This window comes from Macaca fascicularis, chromosome 1 (assembly GCF_037993035.2).
Source record: "Macaca fascicularis isolate 582-1 chromosome 1, T2T-MFA8v1.1".
Lineage (NCBI taxonomy): Eukaryota > Metazoa > Chordata > Mammalia > Primates > Cercopithecidae > Macaca > Macaca fascicularis.
The window spans coordinates 208,534,083-208,549,857 of NC_088375.1; the positions used below are offsets into that span (position 1 = coordinate 208,534,083).

At 50.9% G+C, this 15,775-nt stretch overlaps 1 protein-coding gene across 8 annotated transcripts in view; it reads right to left on the reverse strand.

Annotated features, from left to right (window-relative positions):
* Positions 1-5,908: 5,908 nt before the first annotated feature.
* RPS6KA1 (ribosomal protein S6 kinase A1) overlaps positions 5,909-15,775 on the reverse strand; it is a 47,003-nt gene continuing 37,136 nt past the window's right edge. For all 8 annotated transcript variants that reach the window (XM_045377180.2, XM_074015734.1, XM_005544324.3 and 5 more), the window contains 5 exons: positions 9,736-9,897; positions 9,422-9,498; positions 9,065-9,182; positions 8,005-8,142; positions 5,909-6,856 (listed from right to left, as the gene is read on the reverse strand). In XM_045377180.2, the coding sequence (XP_045233115.1) occupies positions 6,734-6,856; positions 8,005-8,142; positions 9,065-9,182; positions 9,422-9,498; positions 9,736-9,897 (618 nt within the window). In that variant the 3' untranslated portion in view covers positions 5,909-6,733. The remainder of the gene's footprint in view (positions 6,857-8,004; positions 8,143-9,064; positions 9,183-9,421; positions 9,499-9,735; positions 9,898-15,775) is intronic.

The window sequence follows — 15,775 nt, forward strand, 5'->3', positions numbered from 1 at the left end:
GGACACATATGAGCTTGGAGCCAGATACGCCTCAGTTCAAAACCTGGCTGAGCCACTTCCTTGCTTGGGGATTGTGGGCAAGTGTCCTCCCTTAGCCTCAGTTTCCTTGTCATAAAATGGAAATTGTAGGCTGGGTGCAGTGGCTCACGCCTGTAATCCCAGCACTTTGGGAGGCCGAGGCAGGTGGATCACGAGATCAGGAGTCCAAGACCAGCCTGGCCAACATAGTGAAACCCCGTCTCTACTAAAAATACAAAAGTTAGCTGGGTATGGTGGTACGCACCTATAGTCCCAGCTACTTGGGAGACTGAGGCAGGAGAATCATTTGAACCTGGGAGGCAGAGGTTGCAGTGACTCGAGACTGTCCCATTGTACTCCAGCCTGAGTGACCAAGTGAGACTCCATCTCAAAAAATAAATAACTAAATAAATAAATAATGGAAATTGTAATGCCTCCCTCATTAGATTGCTTTGCGTATTAGGGATGATGTGTATACTCTGCCTGGTTAAAGAAGGAACTCAAGACCTTGTGCCTACCATGGCCAATGAACAAATGACCAATCACTGATGGGCGTGTTCTTTGTGGCCTTTCATTACAGGGTGAGTGAGTGAATTAAATCCATGTGTTAACCAAGGTGCTAACTGGTTTAATTATTTAACATATGTAGGAAACCAGCCTTTTCTTTATGGGGGCCTGAAGTAATCATGGAAAACATGATACATAAGTGGGTAAAATGCAAAAAATGCTCAGGGATTTTGATGTCTGCACCAACAACTGAGAATCTGAGTCCCCTACCCAAAGGGGACATGTGAGATCATCTAAACAGTCCCCTAAGGGAAGAGGAATCTCCTGTAAGACCTCAACACGTCATTAGTGCTCTGCGTGTGCAGCACAGGTGGTGGGAACTCTCTACCTTCTGAGAATGTCTGTAGGAAACTCCCCAAATTCCCCATCTTGTTTTCTACACCTTGCCAGCTGGGAAATAGAACTTTCCAACTGTGTCCTCTAATTGACACCAGAACCCAATGTTATGGGAACTTTATGATCACCTGGCTGGCTGAGGGGAAGGGTCATCACCAGACAGATCTGTGGAACGTGGAACTAGGTCTTGGGCATTTTCAGAAGCAGAGAGGCTGGACAGCACACCAGTGAAGTGTGAGTTTCAGAAACACAGATTTCTATTTGAGTCCTGCTCTGCCTCTTAGCTGGGTACTCGAGCAAGTCATTTAATTTCCGATCCTCAGTTTTCTTGTGTGTGAAATTATCACATCTCATAATGAGGATCAAATGAAATAAAGCAAGGAAAGCACTTGGTGCCCAGCACTCCATCATGAGCATTTGATTGATAGATGGGAGCCACTATTTTATGGGAGGGGACATTCTGAAGGGTGAGTGCTCAGGGGTTGTTATCTGGGCATTAAAGGGAAGGGTGGCCAGCCTGGGCAACATAGCGAGACCCTGTTTCTAAAAAAGAAAATAAATTAGCTGGCTATGGTGGCACACACCTGTAGTCCCAGCTTGTTAGGCTGAGGTGGGAGGATCACTGGAACCCGTGAAGCAGAGGTTGCAGCAAGCTTGGGTGACAGAACAAGACTCTCAAAAAAAAGGAAGAGTGACCGTGGAACTTGGGGACATGAGGATTGATCATTTGTTTTCCCAAGCTGGGTTATTGCTATTAGTGTTTTTTTTTTTTTCTTATTTAAAATATTTATTCCTAGGGAGCATAGATTCAAGTTGCCCTAAATATACACTCCCATTAGTTGGTTTAAAAACATTTTTACTTTTTTTTTCTTTAAATAGAAAACAGGGTCTTGGGTCTCACTACATTGCCCAGAATGGTCACGAACTCCTGGCCTCAAATGATACTCCTGCTTTGGCCTCCCAAAGTGCTGCAACTATAAGCGTGATCCACCATGCCCAGCCTATTAGTGGGTTTTGTCCAGGCAGTCAGCACTCAGAGAGGAAAGTTCCTACTGGAGGTGCTGGTGGCTGGGAACTGCGTTTCTGGAGTCCAGTGAGTTCTTGGGGGACTGTCCCGACCTGTGAAAACTATCATAAGCCTAATTGCAAAGCTTTTTACCTTCCTAAACACATTCATATTCACACACTCATTTGATCTTCGGGTAAGGCTGTGAGGTGGGCAGGAATTATCCCCATTTAGCAAGTGCAGAAACTGAAGCCCACAGAGGTGAAGTATTAGGGTTTTGGGGTTTGGCTGCTGAGAAACCTAGGGACTCCCACGCCACCCACCCATCCACCACCATTTCCTGGTTCTTGAATCTTCCCTCAGGTGCCTGGGGCAAGACACTAACTGCTCAATGCCTCAGAGCACCAGCTTCCCTTCCACCCCAGATGCCTTTCCAGGTTCCAGCTCTGTGCTTCCCCCAGCACCATCAAGTCCACTCTCGTTCACTCACTCATTCAACAAACACTAGCTGAGGACCAAAAAACTGTGCGCCAGGTGCACAGGATATGGAATGAATAAAGCACAGCCCACACCCTCAGGTTCACAGACTAGTGGGGAGAAAACACATCATCAGCTGTTTCCAAAAGTGTAGTATACACAGAAATGGGGCACGGAGTGGGGTCTGGGGACCCCAAAGGAAGGTCACCACAGTTTGGGGTGTCCTAGTTGGCTCCCTGGAGGTGTCATTTGAATTTTCCTAAAGGATGAGAAATTAGTGGGGCACATGTGGCAGCAGAATCCAGCGGAGGCAGAAGCATGGCAGGTTTGGGTCTTATGAGCAGTTTGGGGACAAGTTACAGAGCTGACACTGGGGTCTTGGTGGGGCCAGATCACACAGGACACTGAATTCAAGCGAGGATGCCTCAGCTCTATCTTGTAAACAGTGAGGAGTCACTTCAGGGCAGATGCTGGGTCAGATTTGTGATTGTAAATGGAGGATGTTGGGGACACAAAAGTCTGGATTTAGTAGGCTACTGAAAGAACAAAAATATGAGAAGGGCAGGGAGGATGGAGAGGAGGGGATGGATCCTCCAAATATTTAGGAAACAGAATTGATGGTGCCAGGATGCAGAAGTTGGGGGGAAGGAGGCAGGGTGATGCTCAGGATTCCAGCTGGGTGATGGGGTCCAGGGGAGACAACCCTGGGTGATGGGTGGGACAGGAAATGTTGGTTCCAAGATAAGGAAACCAAGTCTCCAATAAGTGAAACACACAGGACGTGGGTTGGGGCTAAGTACCACGTAAGTGTCACTGGTTGCACAGGAGGACTTCTGAGCCCATGGGGCCCCAACAGCACCCTCTTTGCTCCTGTGGGGAGGCTGCCAGGCTTCGAATCTGTACACTTAAGCCAGCTCCAAAACTTAGCTGCTGTTATCAGAATCTCCTTCCATCATAACAGGACTTATTCACCTCTAAGGCCCTGGCTTTCTAAAATCTGTAAACTGGGGAGGCTAGAAGTAATGGAAACCAAGGCCTGGTTCATAAGGCTTGGAATCTTGCCAGTCTGGGGGTGGGGGGGTCCTCTGGTTGTCATCCCTGAGTCTCCCTTGCTGGTGCTCCAGGGCTCAGCACAGGCATCCCCTGACCCCCTCGTCTTTGCTCAGTCCCTAGAACAGCACTTCTCAAGCTTTAATATGCATAGAAATCACATGTAGACTTTGTTATAACATAGATTTCTATTAACCAGGTCTGGGGACGGGCCTGAGATTCAGAGCTTCTACTCAGCTCCCAGATGATGCTGATGCTGCTGGTCCATGGACCACACTCTGAGAAGCCCCGTCTCTTGGCTTTGCAAACTTTCTCCAAGCTAATGACTCCCAAATTTATCTTTCCAGTCCAGATCTCTCCCTAGAACTTCAACTTCTAATTTTCCATTTGGATTTTTTTTTTTGAGACAGAGTTTTACTCTTGTTGCCCAGGCTGGAGTGCAATGGTGCAATCTCAGCTCACCGCAACCTCGGCCTCCTGGGTTCAAGTGATTCTCCTGCCTCAGCCTCCCAAGTAGGCATGTGCCACCACGCTTGGCTAATTTTGTATTTTTTTTTATTTAGTAGAGACGGGGTTTCTCCACGTTGGTCAGGCTGGTCTCGAACTCTCGACCTCAGGTTATCCACCTGCCTCAGCCTCCCAAAGTGCTGGGATTACAGGCATGAGCCACCATGCCCTGCCATTTGGATATTTAAAAGTTACTTTCCACAGAGCTCTAAAAATTTTCCTCAAATCTACTCCTCTCCAATGCTTCCCCCAAAACTCTTTCCCCTAAAATCTAGAAAATATCCTTGAATCTCCTGTTTCTCTTATCCTTTGCATGCAAACTGCCAGCAAGTGCTATCTACTTTACCTCCAGAGCATATCTTGACCCCATCCACTCCATCCCTATCTCCACTCCACCACCCTAGTCCAAGCCACCTCATCTCTTGCCTGGGCTACTGCAGTAGCCACCAACCTGGTCACCCTGCTTCCCTCCTGCCTCCCCACCTCACTGCAAATTATCTACAGAGCAGCTGGAATGATCTTTTATTTTTTTGAGACAGTCTCGCTCTGTTGCCTGTGGTGTGATCGCGGTTCACTGCAACCTCTGCCTCCCAGGTTCAAGCAATTCTCATGCCACAGCCTTGCGAGTTGCTGGGACTACAGGCGTGCACCACCACCCCCAGCTAATTTTTGTATTTTTAGTAGGGAGAGTTTCGCCATGCTAGCCAGGCTGGTCTTGAGCTCCTGACCTCAAGTGATCTGCCTGCCTCGGCCTCCCAAAGTGGTGGGATAACAGGTGTGAACCACCGCATCTGGCCCAGAGGGATCTTTTAAAAATGTGAATCAAATCATGATCAAATCATGTCACTTTCCTGCCTAAATTATTTTAGGAGCTTGCACCTCACTCAGAATTAAACACACACTTAATCCTGGCCTACAATGCCTAGCACAACTAGTTTCTGCCTCCTCTCCCGCCTCGTCTTGGGCGAACGCCTGGCTCTGGGGGTCACAGCTACATCAGCCTCCTCTCATCCCTGAGCACACCAAGCCTGTTTCCCCCTCATGGACTTTGTCCTGCCTGCCCTCTGCCTCCCAGTCTTGGCTGACCCCTTCTCACCATTCAGATCTCAGCTCCTGGGTTACCTCCCCAGAATGGCCTTCCCTGACCACCCAATTTCTCACCCAAGTTTAATTCCACACATGTCTTCTCAGTAGCTGACCTTGGCTTGTTAAGTGTCCATCTCCCCTACTGGGAGGTAAGACCCCTGGACACAATGGCCTTGTTCTATACCTGGTTCATCAGCATCCAGTACAGGGCCAGAACGGGTGCTCAGAAAATACTGCATGAGAAAATGTCATTCCCCAACTTGAGCCTGTTTCCCCATCTATAAAACAGGGATACGCTTTGGGAGGCTGAGATGGGCGGATCACGAGGTCAGGAGATCGAGACCATCCTGGCTAACATGGTGAAACCCCGTCTCTACTAAAAGAAACAAAAAACTAGCCGGGCGAGGTGGCGGGCGCCTGTAGTCCCAGCTACTCGGGAGGCTGAGGCAGGAGAATGGTGTAAACTCAGGAGGCGGAGCTTGCAGTGAGCTGAGATCCGGCCACTGCACTCCAGCCTGGGCGATAGCGAGACTCCATCTCAAAAAAAAAAAAAAAACCGGGATAATACAGAGCATCTACCTCACAGGGTCAAGATTAAATGAGATATTCATGTGAGGCCCAGGCATAGTGCCTGGCACTTGGTCACCAGTGGCTAGTAATACTGTTATCAATACCATAATGGAATCCCCTGGCAGGGACGCGTGGGCCAGACCAGCAGGATTCCCACACACTCCCCAGATGACCTGGTTCCAAGCAGCTGGGCTAATTGGCCCTGGCCCATTTTCTGTCACTGCCAATGTCTTCAACATCCAATAGCAGAGAGAGGGTAAATTCAGGGATGAACAGTGGAGGAGAGCATGCTTCAACTCAACAGTTTATTAGAAAGGCCATGGACAGATGAACCCTGAGTAACCAGCAGAGGAAGAAGTGAAAAAAGCCCCTGTCCCTCATGGCCCACCCACTGGCCTCCCGTGAACTCTGTCCTGTTGCCAACCCCAAAAGAAGTCAGCCAAAAAGTGCTTTCCACATCCTCTCTCTGGGGCTGCCCAGCCTGACCACAGGGGATCCACTGGTGGGGCCGAGGTGGATGCTGGTGCCTGAAGCTGGAAGCCAGCAGGGCATGAGTCCACTCCTGTAGCAGGAAGTGGTTCTAGAACTCCCAGCAGAACAGAACGGAAAAGGAGCTGACTGGGGATAGAATGAATTCTAATAACCAGCCAGAGGCTCTGAGAGAGGTGACACTGGACTGTCTCGGAGGTGTGTGCAGATGGCTACAGATGGCCAATCGTGGGGGTCCCCAGGGTGGGATCCCAAAGCTGCTCTAAAGAGTCTCAGAGAGCCTCAGTGTGACTCAGTTCCCCTCCTTGGGCCGCAATGGCTGTTTCTGCTCCCAGAAAGGCAAATGGATCTTGTAAAAATCCATGGTGGTTGATGCCATTTTTTCCATAAAAAAAGAGTTTGTACAGTGAATCGCTTTCCACCAGCAGAGCCTGAGCCGAGAAGAGTCCATCCTGGGGAAGGAGAAGGCACTTCTCACACCCTCACTAGGGGTGTTCTGGGCTGGCGGCTTCCCCGGCCCCTCAGGTTCCAGCTCCCTCTGGCCCTGTGGCTCCGGCCTGCTCCCTCTGGGAAGCATGCTGCCTCCATCAAGCTAGCACTGCCCTGCGGCCTGAATGCCCTGGTGCCTCACAGGGTGGTGGATGGCAACTTCCTCACTCGCCGCTGGGCCAGGATGGATGACTCGATGGGCTTCAGCTTGGGGGTGGGCTTGGAGCTGTTGAGTGCCGAGTATGTGGCAGCCATGGCTCCCTGAAAGAGAAGCAGGGAGGTCAGTTCATAATGGTGGGAGATGTAGTGGGGAGCGGATGCATGCCCCAAGGGTAGGCCAGCCCCGCTCAGTGTTCCACAGCCCACTGTTTTTTGTTTTGTTTTATTTTTGTTTTTAGACAGGCAAGGTTGGAGTGCAGTGGCACGATCTTGGCTCATCGCAACTTCCGCCTCCTGGGTTCAAGCGATTCTCCTGCCTCAGCCTCCCAAGTAGCTGGGATTACAGGTACCCGCTACCACGCCCAGCTAATTTTTGTATTTTTAGTAGAGACAGCGTTTCACCATGTTGGCCAGGCTGGTCTTGAACTCCTGACTTCAGGTGATCCACCTGCCTCAGCCTCCCAAAGTGCTGGGATGTTACAGGCACCTGCCACTGCACCAGGCTAATTTTTGTATTTTTAGTAGAGATGGGGTTTCACCATCTTGGCCAGGCTGGTCTTCAACTCCTGACTTCAAGTGATCCACCCTCCTTGGCCTCCCAAAATGCTGGGATTATAGGCGTGAGCCACCGCACCCAGCCCCATAGCCCACTGTTTTGTTTTTTGTTTGTTTGTTTTTTGAGATGGAGTCACTTTGTCACCCAGACTGGAGCACAGTGGCACAATCTTGGCTCACTACAACCTCCGCCCCCTGGGTTCAAGTGATTCTCCTGCCTCAGCCTCCTGAATGGCTGGGATTACAGGAGCCTGCCACCACGCCTGGCTAATTTTTGTATTTTTAGTAGAGATGGCATTTCACCATCTTGGTCAGGCTGGTCTTGAACTCCTGACCTCGTGATCCACCCTCCTCGGCCTCCCAAAGTGCTGGGATTACAGGCGTGAGCCACCGCGCCCAGCCTAGCCCACTGTTAATCCAGCCTCAGTGGTCCTTTATGGTCATGGGTCCAACCCCCTTAAGACTGGAGGGTTCAGAGGTCAGCAGCTGTGTCTTCCAGAGGACTGGGGGCCGTGAATGCACCGTGACACTGTAGTGTGTTAAGCTCCCTGACAGCAGGGCTGTGTCTTCTTCTCCTATGTTCCACCTCATGGTGCTCCGTACAGACATGGAATTGCCTGGCTCTGCCACAAGTCCCTGACCGTGCCACCTTGGGCTGACCCCCTAGATGCCCAGCAGCCCAAGGGTGGCCATACCTTCACAAGCTGTAGGTCCTGGTGGGACAGCTGGCTTTGGGGAAGCTTGTCTTTCTGGGTGACCCATGGATGCTGCAGAACCTGCTTAGCTGTGAGGCGCTGGTGGGGATCCACGTGTAGCATCTTGGACACCAGGTCCTGGGGACACAGTGGGCAAGGGGGTGGTGGGAGGGCTGCAGGGAAGCAGGCCCCTAATGGGACACAGGAGGGCAACCATCTTCTGCTAGCTCCCGCCTGAACCCTTGCAGCAGCCCCTGGGATCCATTCTCCGCTCTGCTCCAGGGCTCCCCGCACATAGCCAAGGTTCCTGTCTCCGGGCCTTCGCTGCTCTAGGCCCTTTGTCCTGGAACACCCTTCCATTTCTCCTTTGCCTTCAAAAAGCCATGTGGGAAGGTGGGAAAAGCCTCAGGTTTGGGCTCAGATAGATCAGGTTCAAAACCTGCCTTTTGCACTCATCAAGTGAGTGCCTTGGGCAAGTTTCTTAAACTCTCTGAGCCTCAGTTTCCCTGCTGAGAAATAGGAATAACCGCTCCCTGCCTCGCAGGTTGATGTGAGGTGGCCGTACAGAGAGGGTTCAACGCTGTCTGGCATACAGGTTCTCAATAACCAAACACTGTTGCTAATACTGAAAGCTCACACGCTACTTCCTCCAAGGAGGCTCTGTGTGGCATGGCCAATTGCTCTGCTCTGTGTCTCCACGGTCCACACCCTTGGCCAAGAGGGTCCGCCTATCTGTGCTCTGTGCCTCCAGGCATCTCTGCTCCTTGTGTGCAAACTAGGTAGTATCCCTCACTACACTAGGCTTCCACAAGGCCCGGACCGATGATGCAGCCCTGGGCCCAGAATGAGAAGGGCCAATGAATGATCACCAAGTTACCCCAACAAGGTGCGGGGATGGTGGTGGTCTGCCTGGGAATCTTCCACTTGGAGAAATACAGCAACAGGGATTTGTGGAACATCCACTTGGAGAAATGAGGCTGTTCATGAACTGCTGAAAAGCCCTGGGATGGGACCCTGCCTCCCTCCTCCAAATAAGCCCACACAGGTGGTACAGACTCACTTTGGCTGTCTCTGAAACTGTGTTCCAGTTTCCCCCACTGAGGGTAAACTTCCCACTGCCGATCCGGGTTAGGATTTCCTCTGGTGTGTCACTGGGACCGTTGGCAAATGGAGTGTACCTGCAGAAAAGCCCCCACGGACTGGGTACAGACTCTGGCCTCCATCCTGGAGCTGGGGGAGACTGTCTCCCCCTCAGATGGGGTACTCCCAAGGTAGAGCTCCCAGAGGCAGGAGCACGTCTCTATTTCCAGACCATCCTGAGTCAGAGCTGGCTGAGCCATTCCTATCAGACAAGCACCGCCCAGCCCAAACGCTAGGGCTACAGGAGTGGGGAAGGGTCCAGGCCAGGGGCACTCACCCCGCCAGCATGGTGTACAGCAGAATGCCCAGGCTCCAGATGTCACAGCCTTCATCATAACCCTGGCGCTTCAGCACCTGGCAACAGGGCAGGGGAGGTGGTCAGTCTGGGGGGCAGTAGAAAGTCACCACAGATGTTTCCTGCTACTCCCCTCAAGGGCAGGACAAGGGTCCCAGGCACAGGCTAGATCTCCCCTTGCCAGCTGGGCCAAGGTCACAGAGACTCGAGTACTGGCCAATGTGGGGCCTCTAGGAGGGGGCACAAGGCCTCCAGTTCCCCCTCACTCTTACAGCTGAGGAGGCCGCGCCACTCACCTCCGGCGCCACGAAGTTGGCTGTGTAGCAAGGTGTCATGAGGAGCCCATTCTCAGCCCGCAGCTGTTTGGCAAAACCAAAGTCACAGATGCGCAGGCACTCGGGATTCCCGGACTCGTCCACATACAGGATGTTGCTGGGCTTCAGGTCCCTATGCACAACCTAGGGGCAGGGGCTGGGGTCAGTTCTCAGTGTGGGGAGGTGGCCAATGGCCCAGGTCAGCTGCCAGGGATGAGAAAGTTACCCAGACAGGACGAGTGCACAGACCTGGCATCCAAGAGAAGGGGAAGGGGCTGAAATGAGGGTCTTTTTTTTTTTTTTTTTTTTTTTTTTGAGACGGAGTCTCGCTATGTCGCCCAGGGTGGAGTGCAGTGGCCGGATCTCAGCTCACTGCAAGCTCCGCCTCCCGGGTTTTTACGCCATTCTCCTGCCTCAGCCTCCCGAGTAGCCGGGACTACAGGCGCCCACCACCTCGCCCGGCTAGTTTTTTGTATTTTTTTTTTTTTTTTTTTTTTTTTTTTGAGACGGAGTCTCGCTCTGTCGCCCAGGCTGGAGTGCAGTGGCCGGATCTCAGCTCACTGCAAGCTCCGCCTCCCAGGTTTATGCCATTCTCCTGCCTCAGCCTCCCGAGTAGCTGGGAGTACAGGCGCCCGCCACCTCGCCCGGCTAGTTTTTTATATTTTTTAGTAGAGACGGGGTTTCACCGTGCTAGCCAGGATGGTCTCGATCTCCTGACCTCGTGATCCGCCCGTCTCGGCCTCCCAAAGTGCTGGGATTACAGGCGTGAGCCACCGCGCCCGGCCGTTTTTTGTATTTTTTAGTAGAGACGGGGTTTCACCGTGTTAGCCAGGATGGTCTCGAACTCCTGACCTCGTGATCCGCCCGTCTCGGCCTCCCAAAGTGCTGGGATTACAGGCTTGAGCCACCGTGCCCGGCCTGAAATGAGGGTCTTATTACTGCTGCTACTGACTCTGTGTAGGTGTCCACAGGTAGCTCTAAGTTAACCTGTCCAAAACTGAACTCCCAGTTCTCCCCTAAAACCTACTCATCACATTATCTTACCTTGTGGCAACTCCATCCTTCCTACTACTTAGGTCAAAATCTTAAAAGTCTTTTTTTTTTTTTTTTTTTTTTGAGATAGTCTCCCTCTATCGCGCAGGCTGGAGTGCAGTGGCACGATCCCAGCTCACCGCAGCCTCTGCCTCCCAAGCTCAAGCAATTCTCCTGCCTCAGCCTCTCAAGTAGCTGGGATTACAGGCACCCACTGCCATACCTGGCTGATTTTTGTATTTTTAGTAGAGATGGGGTTTCACCATGTTGGCCAGGCTGGTCTCAAACTCCTGACCTCAAGTGATCTGCCCGCCTCAGCCTCCCAAAGTGCTAGGATTACAGGTGTGAGCCACCATGCCCGGCCCTATTTTCCTTATCTTTAGAATCTAAGAATACACTGCTTTACTTTTATCTGTAGCATTTCCCTACTTAACATAATATTTAATTTGCTTTCTGAGTCTGCCCACTGGAATGTAAGCTCCATGAGTGTTTTGCTCACTGCTGTATCCCAGCACTCAAACTAGCTCCTAGTACATGTTAAGTATTCAATAAATATCTGTTGAATGAATGGATGAATGACACTGCTGAGGCCATAAGCAAACGGCTATCTTCTGGGGCCATTTGCTCATCTGTAACTTGACGGGGCTGAACCACCCCACAGTTCATTCTTCTCCTCCTCCCACTCGGTAAGGCTTTGTTTTGTTTTGTTTTGTTATGTTTTGTTGTGAGACAGGGTCTGTGTTGCCCAGGCTGGAGTACAGCAGCATGATTCATGGCTCACTGCAGCCTCAACCTCTGAGCTCAAGTGATCCTCCCACCTCAACCTCCCGAGTAGCTGGGACTAGAGGCGTGTGCCACCACACTCAGCTAATTTTTAAAACACTTTTTGCAGAGACAGGGTCTCGCTATGTTGCCCAGGCTGTTCTTGAACACCTGGGCTCAAGTGATCCTCCTGCCTGGGCCTCTCAAAGTGCTGGGATTACGGGTATGAGTAACTGTGCCTGGCCTGTACAGTTCCATTCATAGTCAATCCTCTATCAATTACCAATACTTCTCAGATCTCTAACCCTAGTCCAGAACTTTCCTGAGTCTTGGCTCATAAATCCAGCTGCCTATCACATGGCAACCACTGGATGTTCCACAGAGCCTCAAACTCAAACACATCCCACACTAAACTCCTCATGTTCTCATCTTCCTGCTCCTCCTCCCCTAAGCTAATGCCCAGAAACCTCCCTGGGCATTGTCAAAAAACCGTTGAAGGCTCCCTACCTGCAACATAAAGTCCAAAGTCCCTACCCTAACATGGGAGGCACAGCCATCATCTGTACCAGCCTCACTGTCCACTGCATCCCTCAGGTCCCCTGAGTTCAGGCCACCAGGGGCTCCTTCGGTAACGATCATAACCCCTACGTCTGTGGAATGCCCGTTCACCTTCAGCACCCAGTGCACGGCCTAGCACAGAGCAAATGCTAAGTGAATTTTGTGCAATGAATGAACAAATCACACCTCTGAAACACAGAGACAGACACCTTGAAGGTTAGATTAGTAGAGTTTTGCAGGCTAGTTGGTTTTATTCAGATAGTCCTTTCATAGTCTCAGTTGATCCCCAAGCCCTCCAGCAGTGCCTGTGGAGCCCATGGAGAAGGTAGATATGGCCCAGTACAGTCCACCTCCATAGGGAGAAGAGTGCCAGGTAGATGAGGGGGAAAGGGCCACACTGATAGGGTGGCCCCAGCAACGCACTGTATCCAAGCCTCGGAGAAAGTCTTATGGGCTCTCTCCTTCAAACACGATCATATGGCCCACAGCACAAGGCCAGGCCCCCAGGAATGTGGACTCTTCCTAGAGGTCAGGGATGCTCAGCTTGGCTGAGGACACCAACTACGCAAGTAAACTCCCAGTTTACAAAGAACGTTACCAGTCATGATCTCACTGGAGCCACCCACTGCACCTCGGTGGGTGGACAGGAATTACTAGCTCCATTTTATAGAGAAAACCAAGGCTCTGAGAGGACAATTTTCTTTTTCTTTTTGAGATGGAGTCTCGCCAGCGGCATAATCTTGACTCACTGCAACCTCCATCTCCTGGGTTCAAGCAATTCTCATGTCTCAGCTTCCCAGGTAGCTGGAATTACAGGTGTGCACCACCATGCCTGGCTAATTTTTGTATTATAGAGACAGGGTTTCACCCCGTTGGTTAGGCTGGTTTTAAACTCTGGCCTCAAGTGATCTTCCCACCGTGGCCTCCTAAAGTGCTGGGATTACAGGTGTGAGCTACTACATCCGGCCTGAGAGGACAACTGACTTGCATGTAAGTTAGAGGCAGAGGCAAGACCAGAACCCAGTTCTGACCTTAATTCCATAGTCTTTCCAGTTTAGTGTGGCACACATGACACTACTGGGACACAGGGATATGGAAGTTGACCTTTCTTTTAATTAATTTTTTTGAGATGGAGTTTCGCTTTTGTTGCCCAGGCTGGAGTGCAATGGCGTGATCTCAGCTCAATGTAACCTCTGCCTCCCAGGCTCAAGCAATTCTCCTGCCTCAGCCTCCCGAGGAGCTGGGATTACAGGCATCTGCTACCATGCCCAGCTAATTCTTTGTATTTTTAGTAGAGACGGGGTTTCATCTTGTTGGCCAGGCTGGTCTCGAACTCCTGACCTCAGGCAATCCACCTACCTCAGCCTCCCAAAGTGCTGGGATTACAGGTTTGAGCCACCACGCCCGGCTCAAGTTGTTGATCTTTTTTCCTACCCTAATACAACATAGAGAAACTACAAATTCCTATAGGAAACTGTCTCCCCACTGCCTGTGGTAGAATAGTAGGGATGGTGAGTAGGGGAGGGGAAGTACAGCTTAAAAAAGCCCCACAGGTGATTCTGATACCTGACCCTCGGGAGTGTATGTGGCAGGAGGAAAAGTATAGTCTCACATCTCACTGCACAGAAAATCAACGGGTTGGGCAAGTAATGAGTGAAGCCAGGCAGAGCGGGAACCTCCAAGCAGTTCACAGAGGGCAGTGGCTACCTGGCTCCAGCTGACAGTCGCTACACAGCAACTCGGACCCAGTGTTTTTAGAAGCAGCCAAATTACCAAAGCCTTACTAAACCACACCTCAAATCAAAAAACACTCCTTATCTTGCAGGCCAAACAAAATATATGTGTAGGCTGAATGCAGGCACTGGAGCAATAGGCCATGACCTCCAGGAGAGTTGGTATTCCAGTCACAGGAAGGAGTCGGGCAGGCCAGGGTGTGAATCCTGGCTTTACCATCCACTCATGGCTGTGTGGTTTTGGGCACGACATTTAACATCTTTAGCCCTCAGTTTCCTCACTTGTAAAATGGGGCTGATAATAGTATTCAACCCCAGGCTTATAGGGAAGGACAGGAATATTTAGCAAGGGGCTTGGGAAATGACAGACATCACAGTAACTCCAGAACTGCCTTGGACTGAACCCCTCTACCATGCTGGATGTTAAGACAGAGTGACTGCTTGTGAAGAAGCACTAGAGACCGGGCCGGGTACCGTGGCTCACGCCTGTAATCCCAGCACTTTGGGAGGCCGAGGCAGCAGATCACGAGGTTGGGAGTTTAAGACCAGCCTGACAACATGGAGAAACCCCATCTCTACCAAAAAATACAAAAGCTAGCCGGGTGTGGTGGCACGCCCCATAGTCCCCAGCTAGTCAGGAGGCCGAGGCAGGACAATCACCTGAACCTGGGAGGTGGAGGTTGCAGTGAGCCGAGACCGTGCCATTGCATTCCAACCTGGGCAACAGAGCGAGACTCATCTCAAAAACAAACAAACAAAACCTAGAGACCAGATGCTGTCCAAAGCAGCATAGGCTCTGGGCTGGGTGCAGTGGCTCACACCTGTAATCTCAGCAGTTCGGGAGGCTGAGGTGGGAGAATCGCTTGAGCCCAGGAGTTTGAGGCCAGCCTGGGCAACATGGTGAGACCCCATCTCTACAAAAAAAAATTTAAAAATTAGCCAGGTGTGGTGGCACACCTGTAGTCCCAAATATGCGGGCTGCAGGTTGCTGAGGAGGGAGGATCACTTGAGCCTGGGAGGTCAAGGCTGTAGTAAGCCATGATCACGCCACTGTACTCCAGCTGGGGTGACAGAGTGAGACCCTGTCTCAAAAAACAAAACAAAACAAAACAAAACAAAAAAAAACAAGAGTCAATATGTAAAGTGCACAGAACCCTGCCTGACCCGTGGAAAGTGGCACGTGGCATTAGCTACCACCAGCAGCAGTGGCAGCAACATCTTCAGGAGCAGCGTGAGAAGATATGCATTTAGGCACCTGTGACCGGCCAAACAGGAGGCGAAGTTGTTCTAAGTGAATCATCTGGTTAAAGGGAGAAACCCTCTCTATTATAGAGTCCACAACCTTATAGAAACAACATAGAGGGAGACTGGCGACTTACAAAGACTCCATGTATTAAATTATGAACTCCTGCCACGTAAGATGCAAAGGAAAAACAACCAATTTTTAAAAATGGACAAAAGACTTGAAGAGGCATTTCATAAAAGAGGTTGTCCGAATGGCAATAAACATTTGAAGAGGTCCTCAACTTCATTAATCATCAGAAAAATGCAAATTAAAACTACAATGAGCTGGGTACGGTGGTTCACCGTCTACAATCCCAGCACCTTGGGAGTCCCAGGCGGGTGGATCACGAGGTCAGGAGATCGAGACCATCCTGGCTAACACGGTGAAACCCCATCTCTACTAAAAATACAAAAAATTAGCCGGGCATGGTGGCGGGCGCCTGTAGCTCCACCTATTCGGAGGCTGAGGCAGGAGAATGGCGTGCCGTGAAGCTGGGAGGCGGAGCTTTTAGTGAGCTGAGATCACGCCACTGTACTCCAGCCTGGGCGAGCGAGACTCTGTCTCAAAACAAACAAACAAACAAACAAACAAAATTAGCTGGTTGTGGTGGCAGGCACCTATAATCCCAGCTACTTGGGAGGCTGAGACAGGA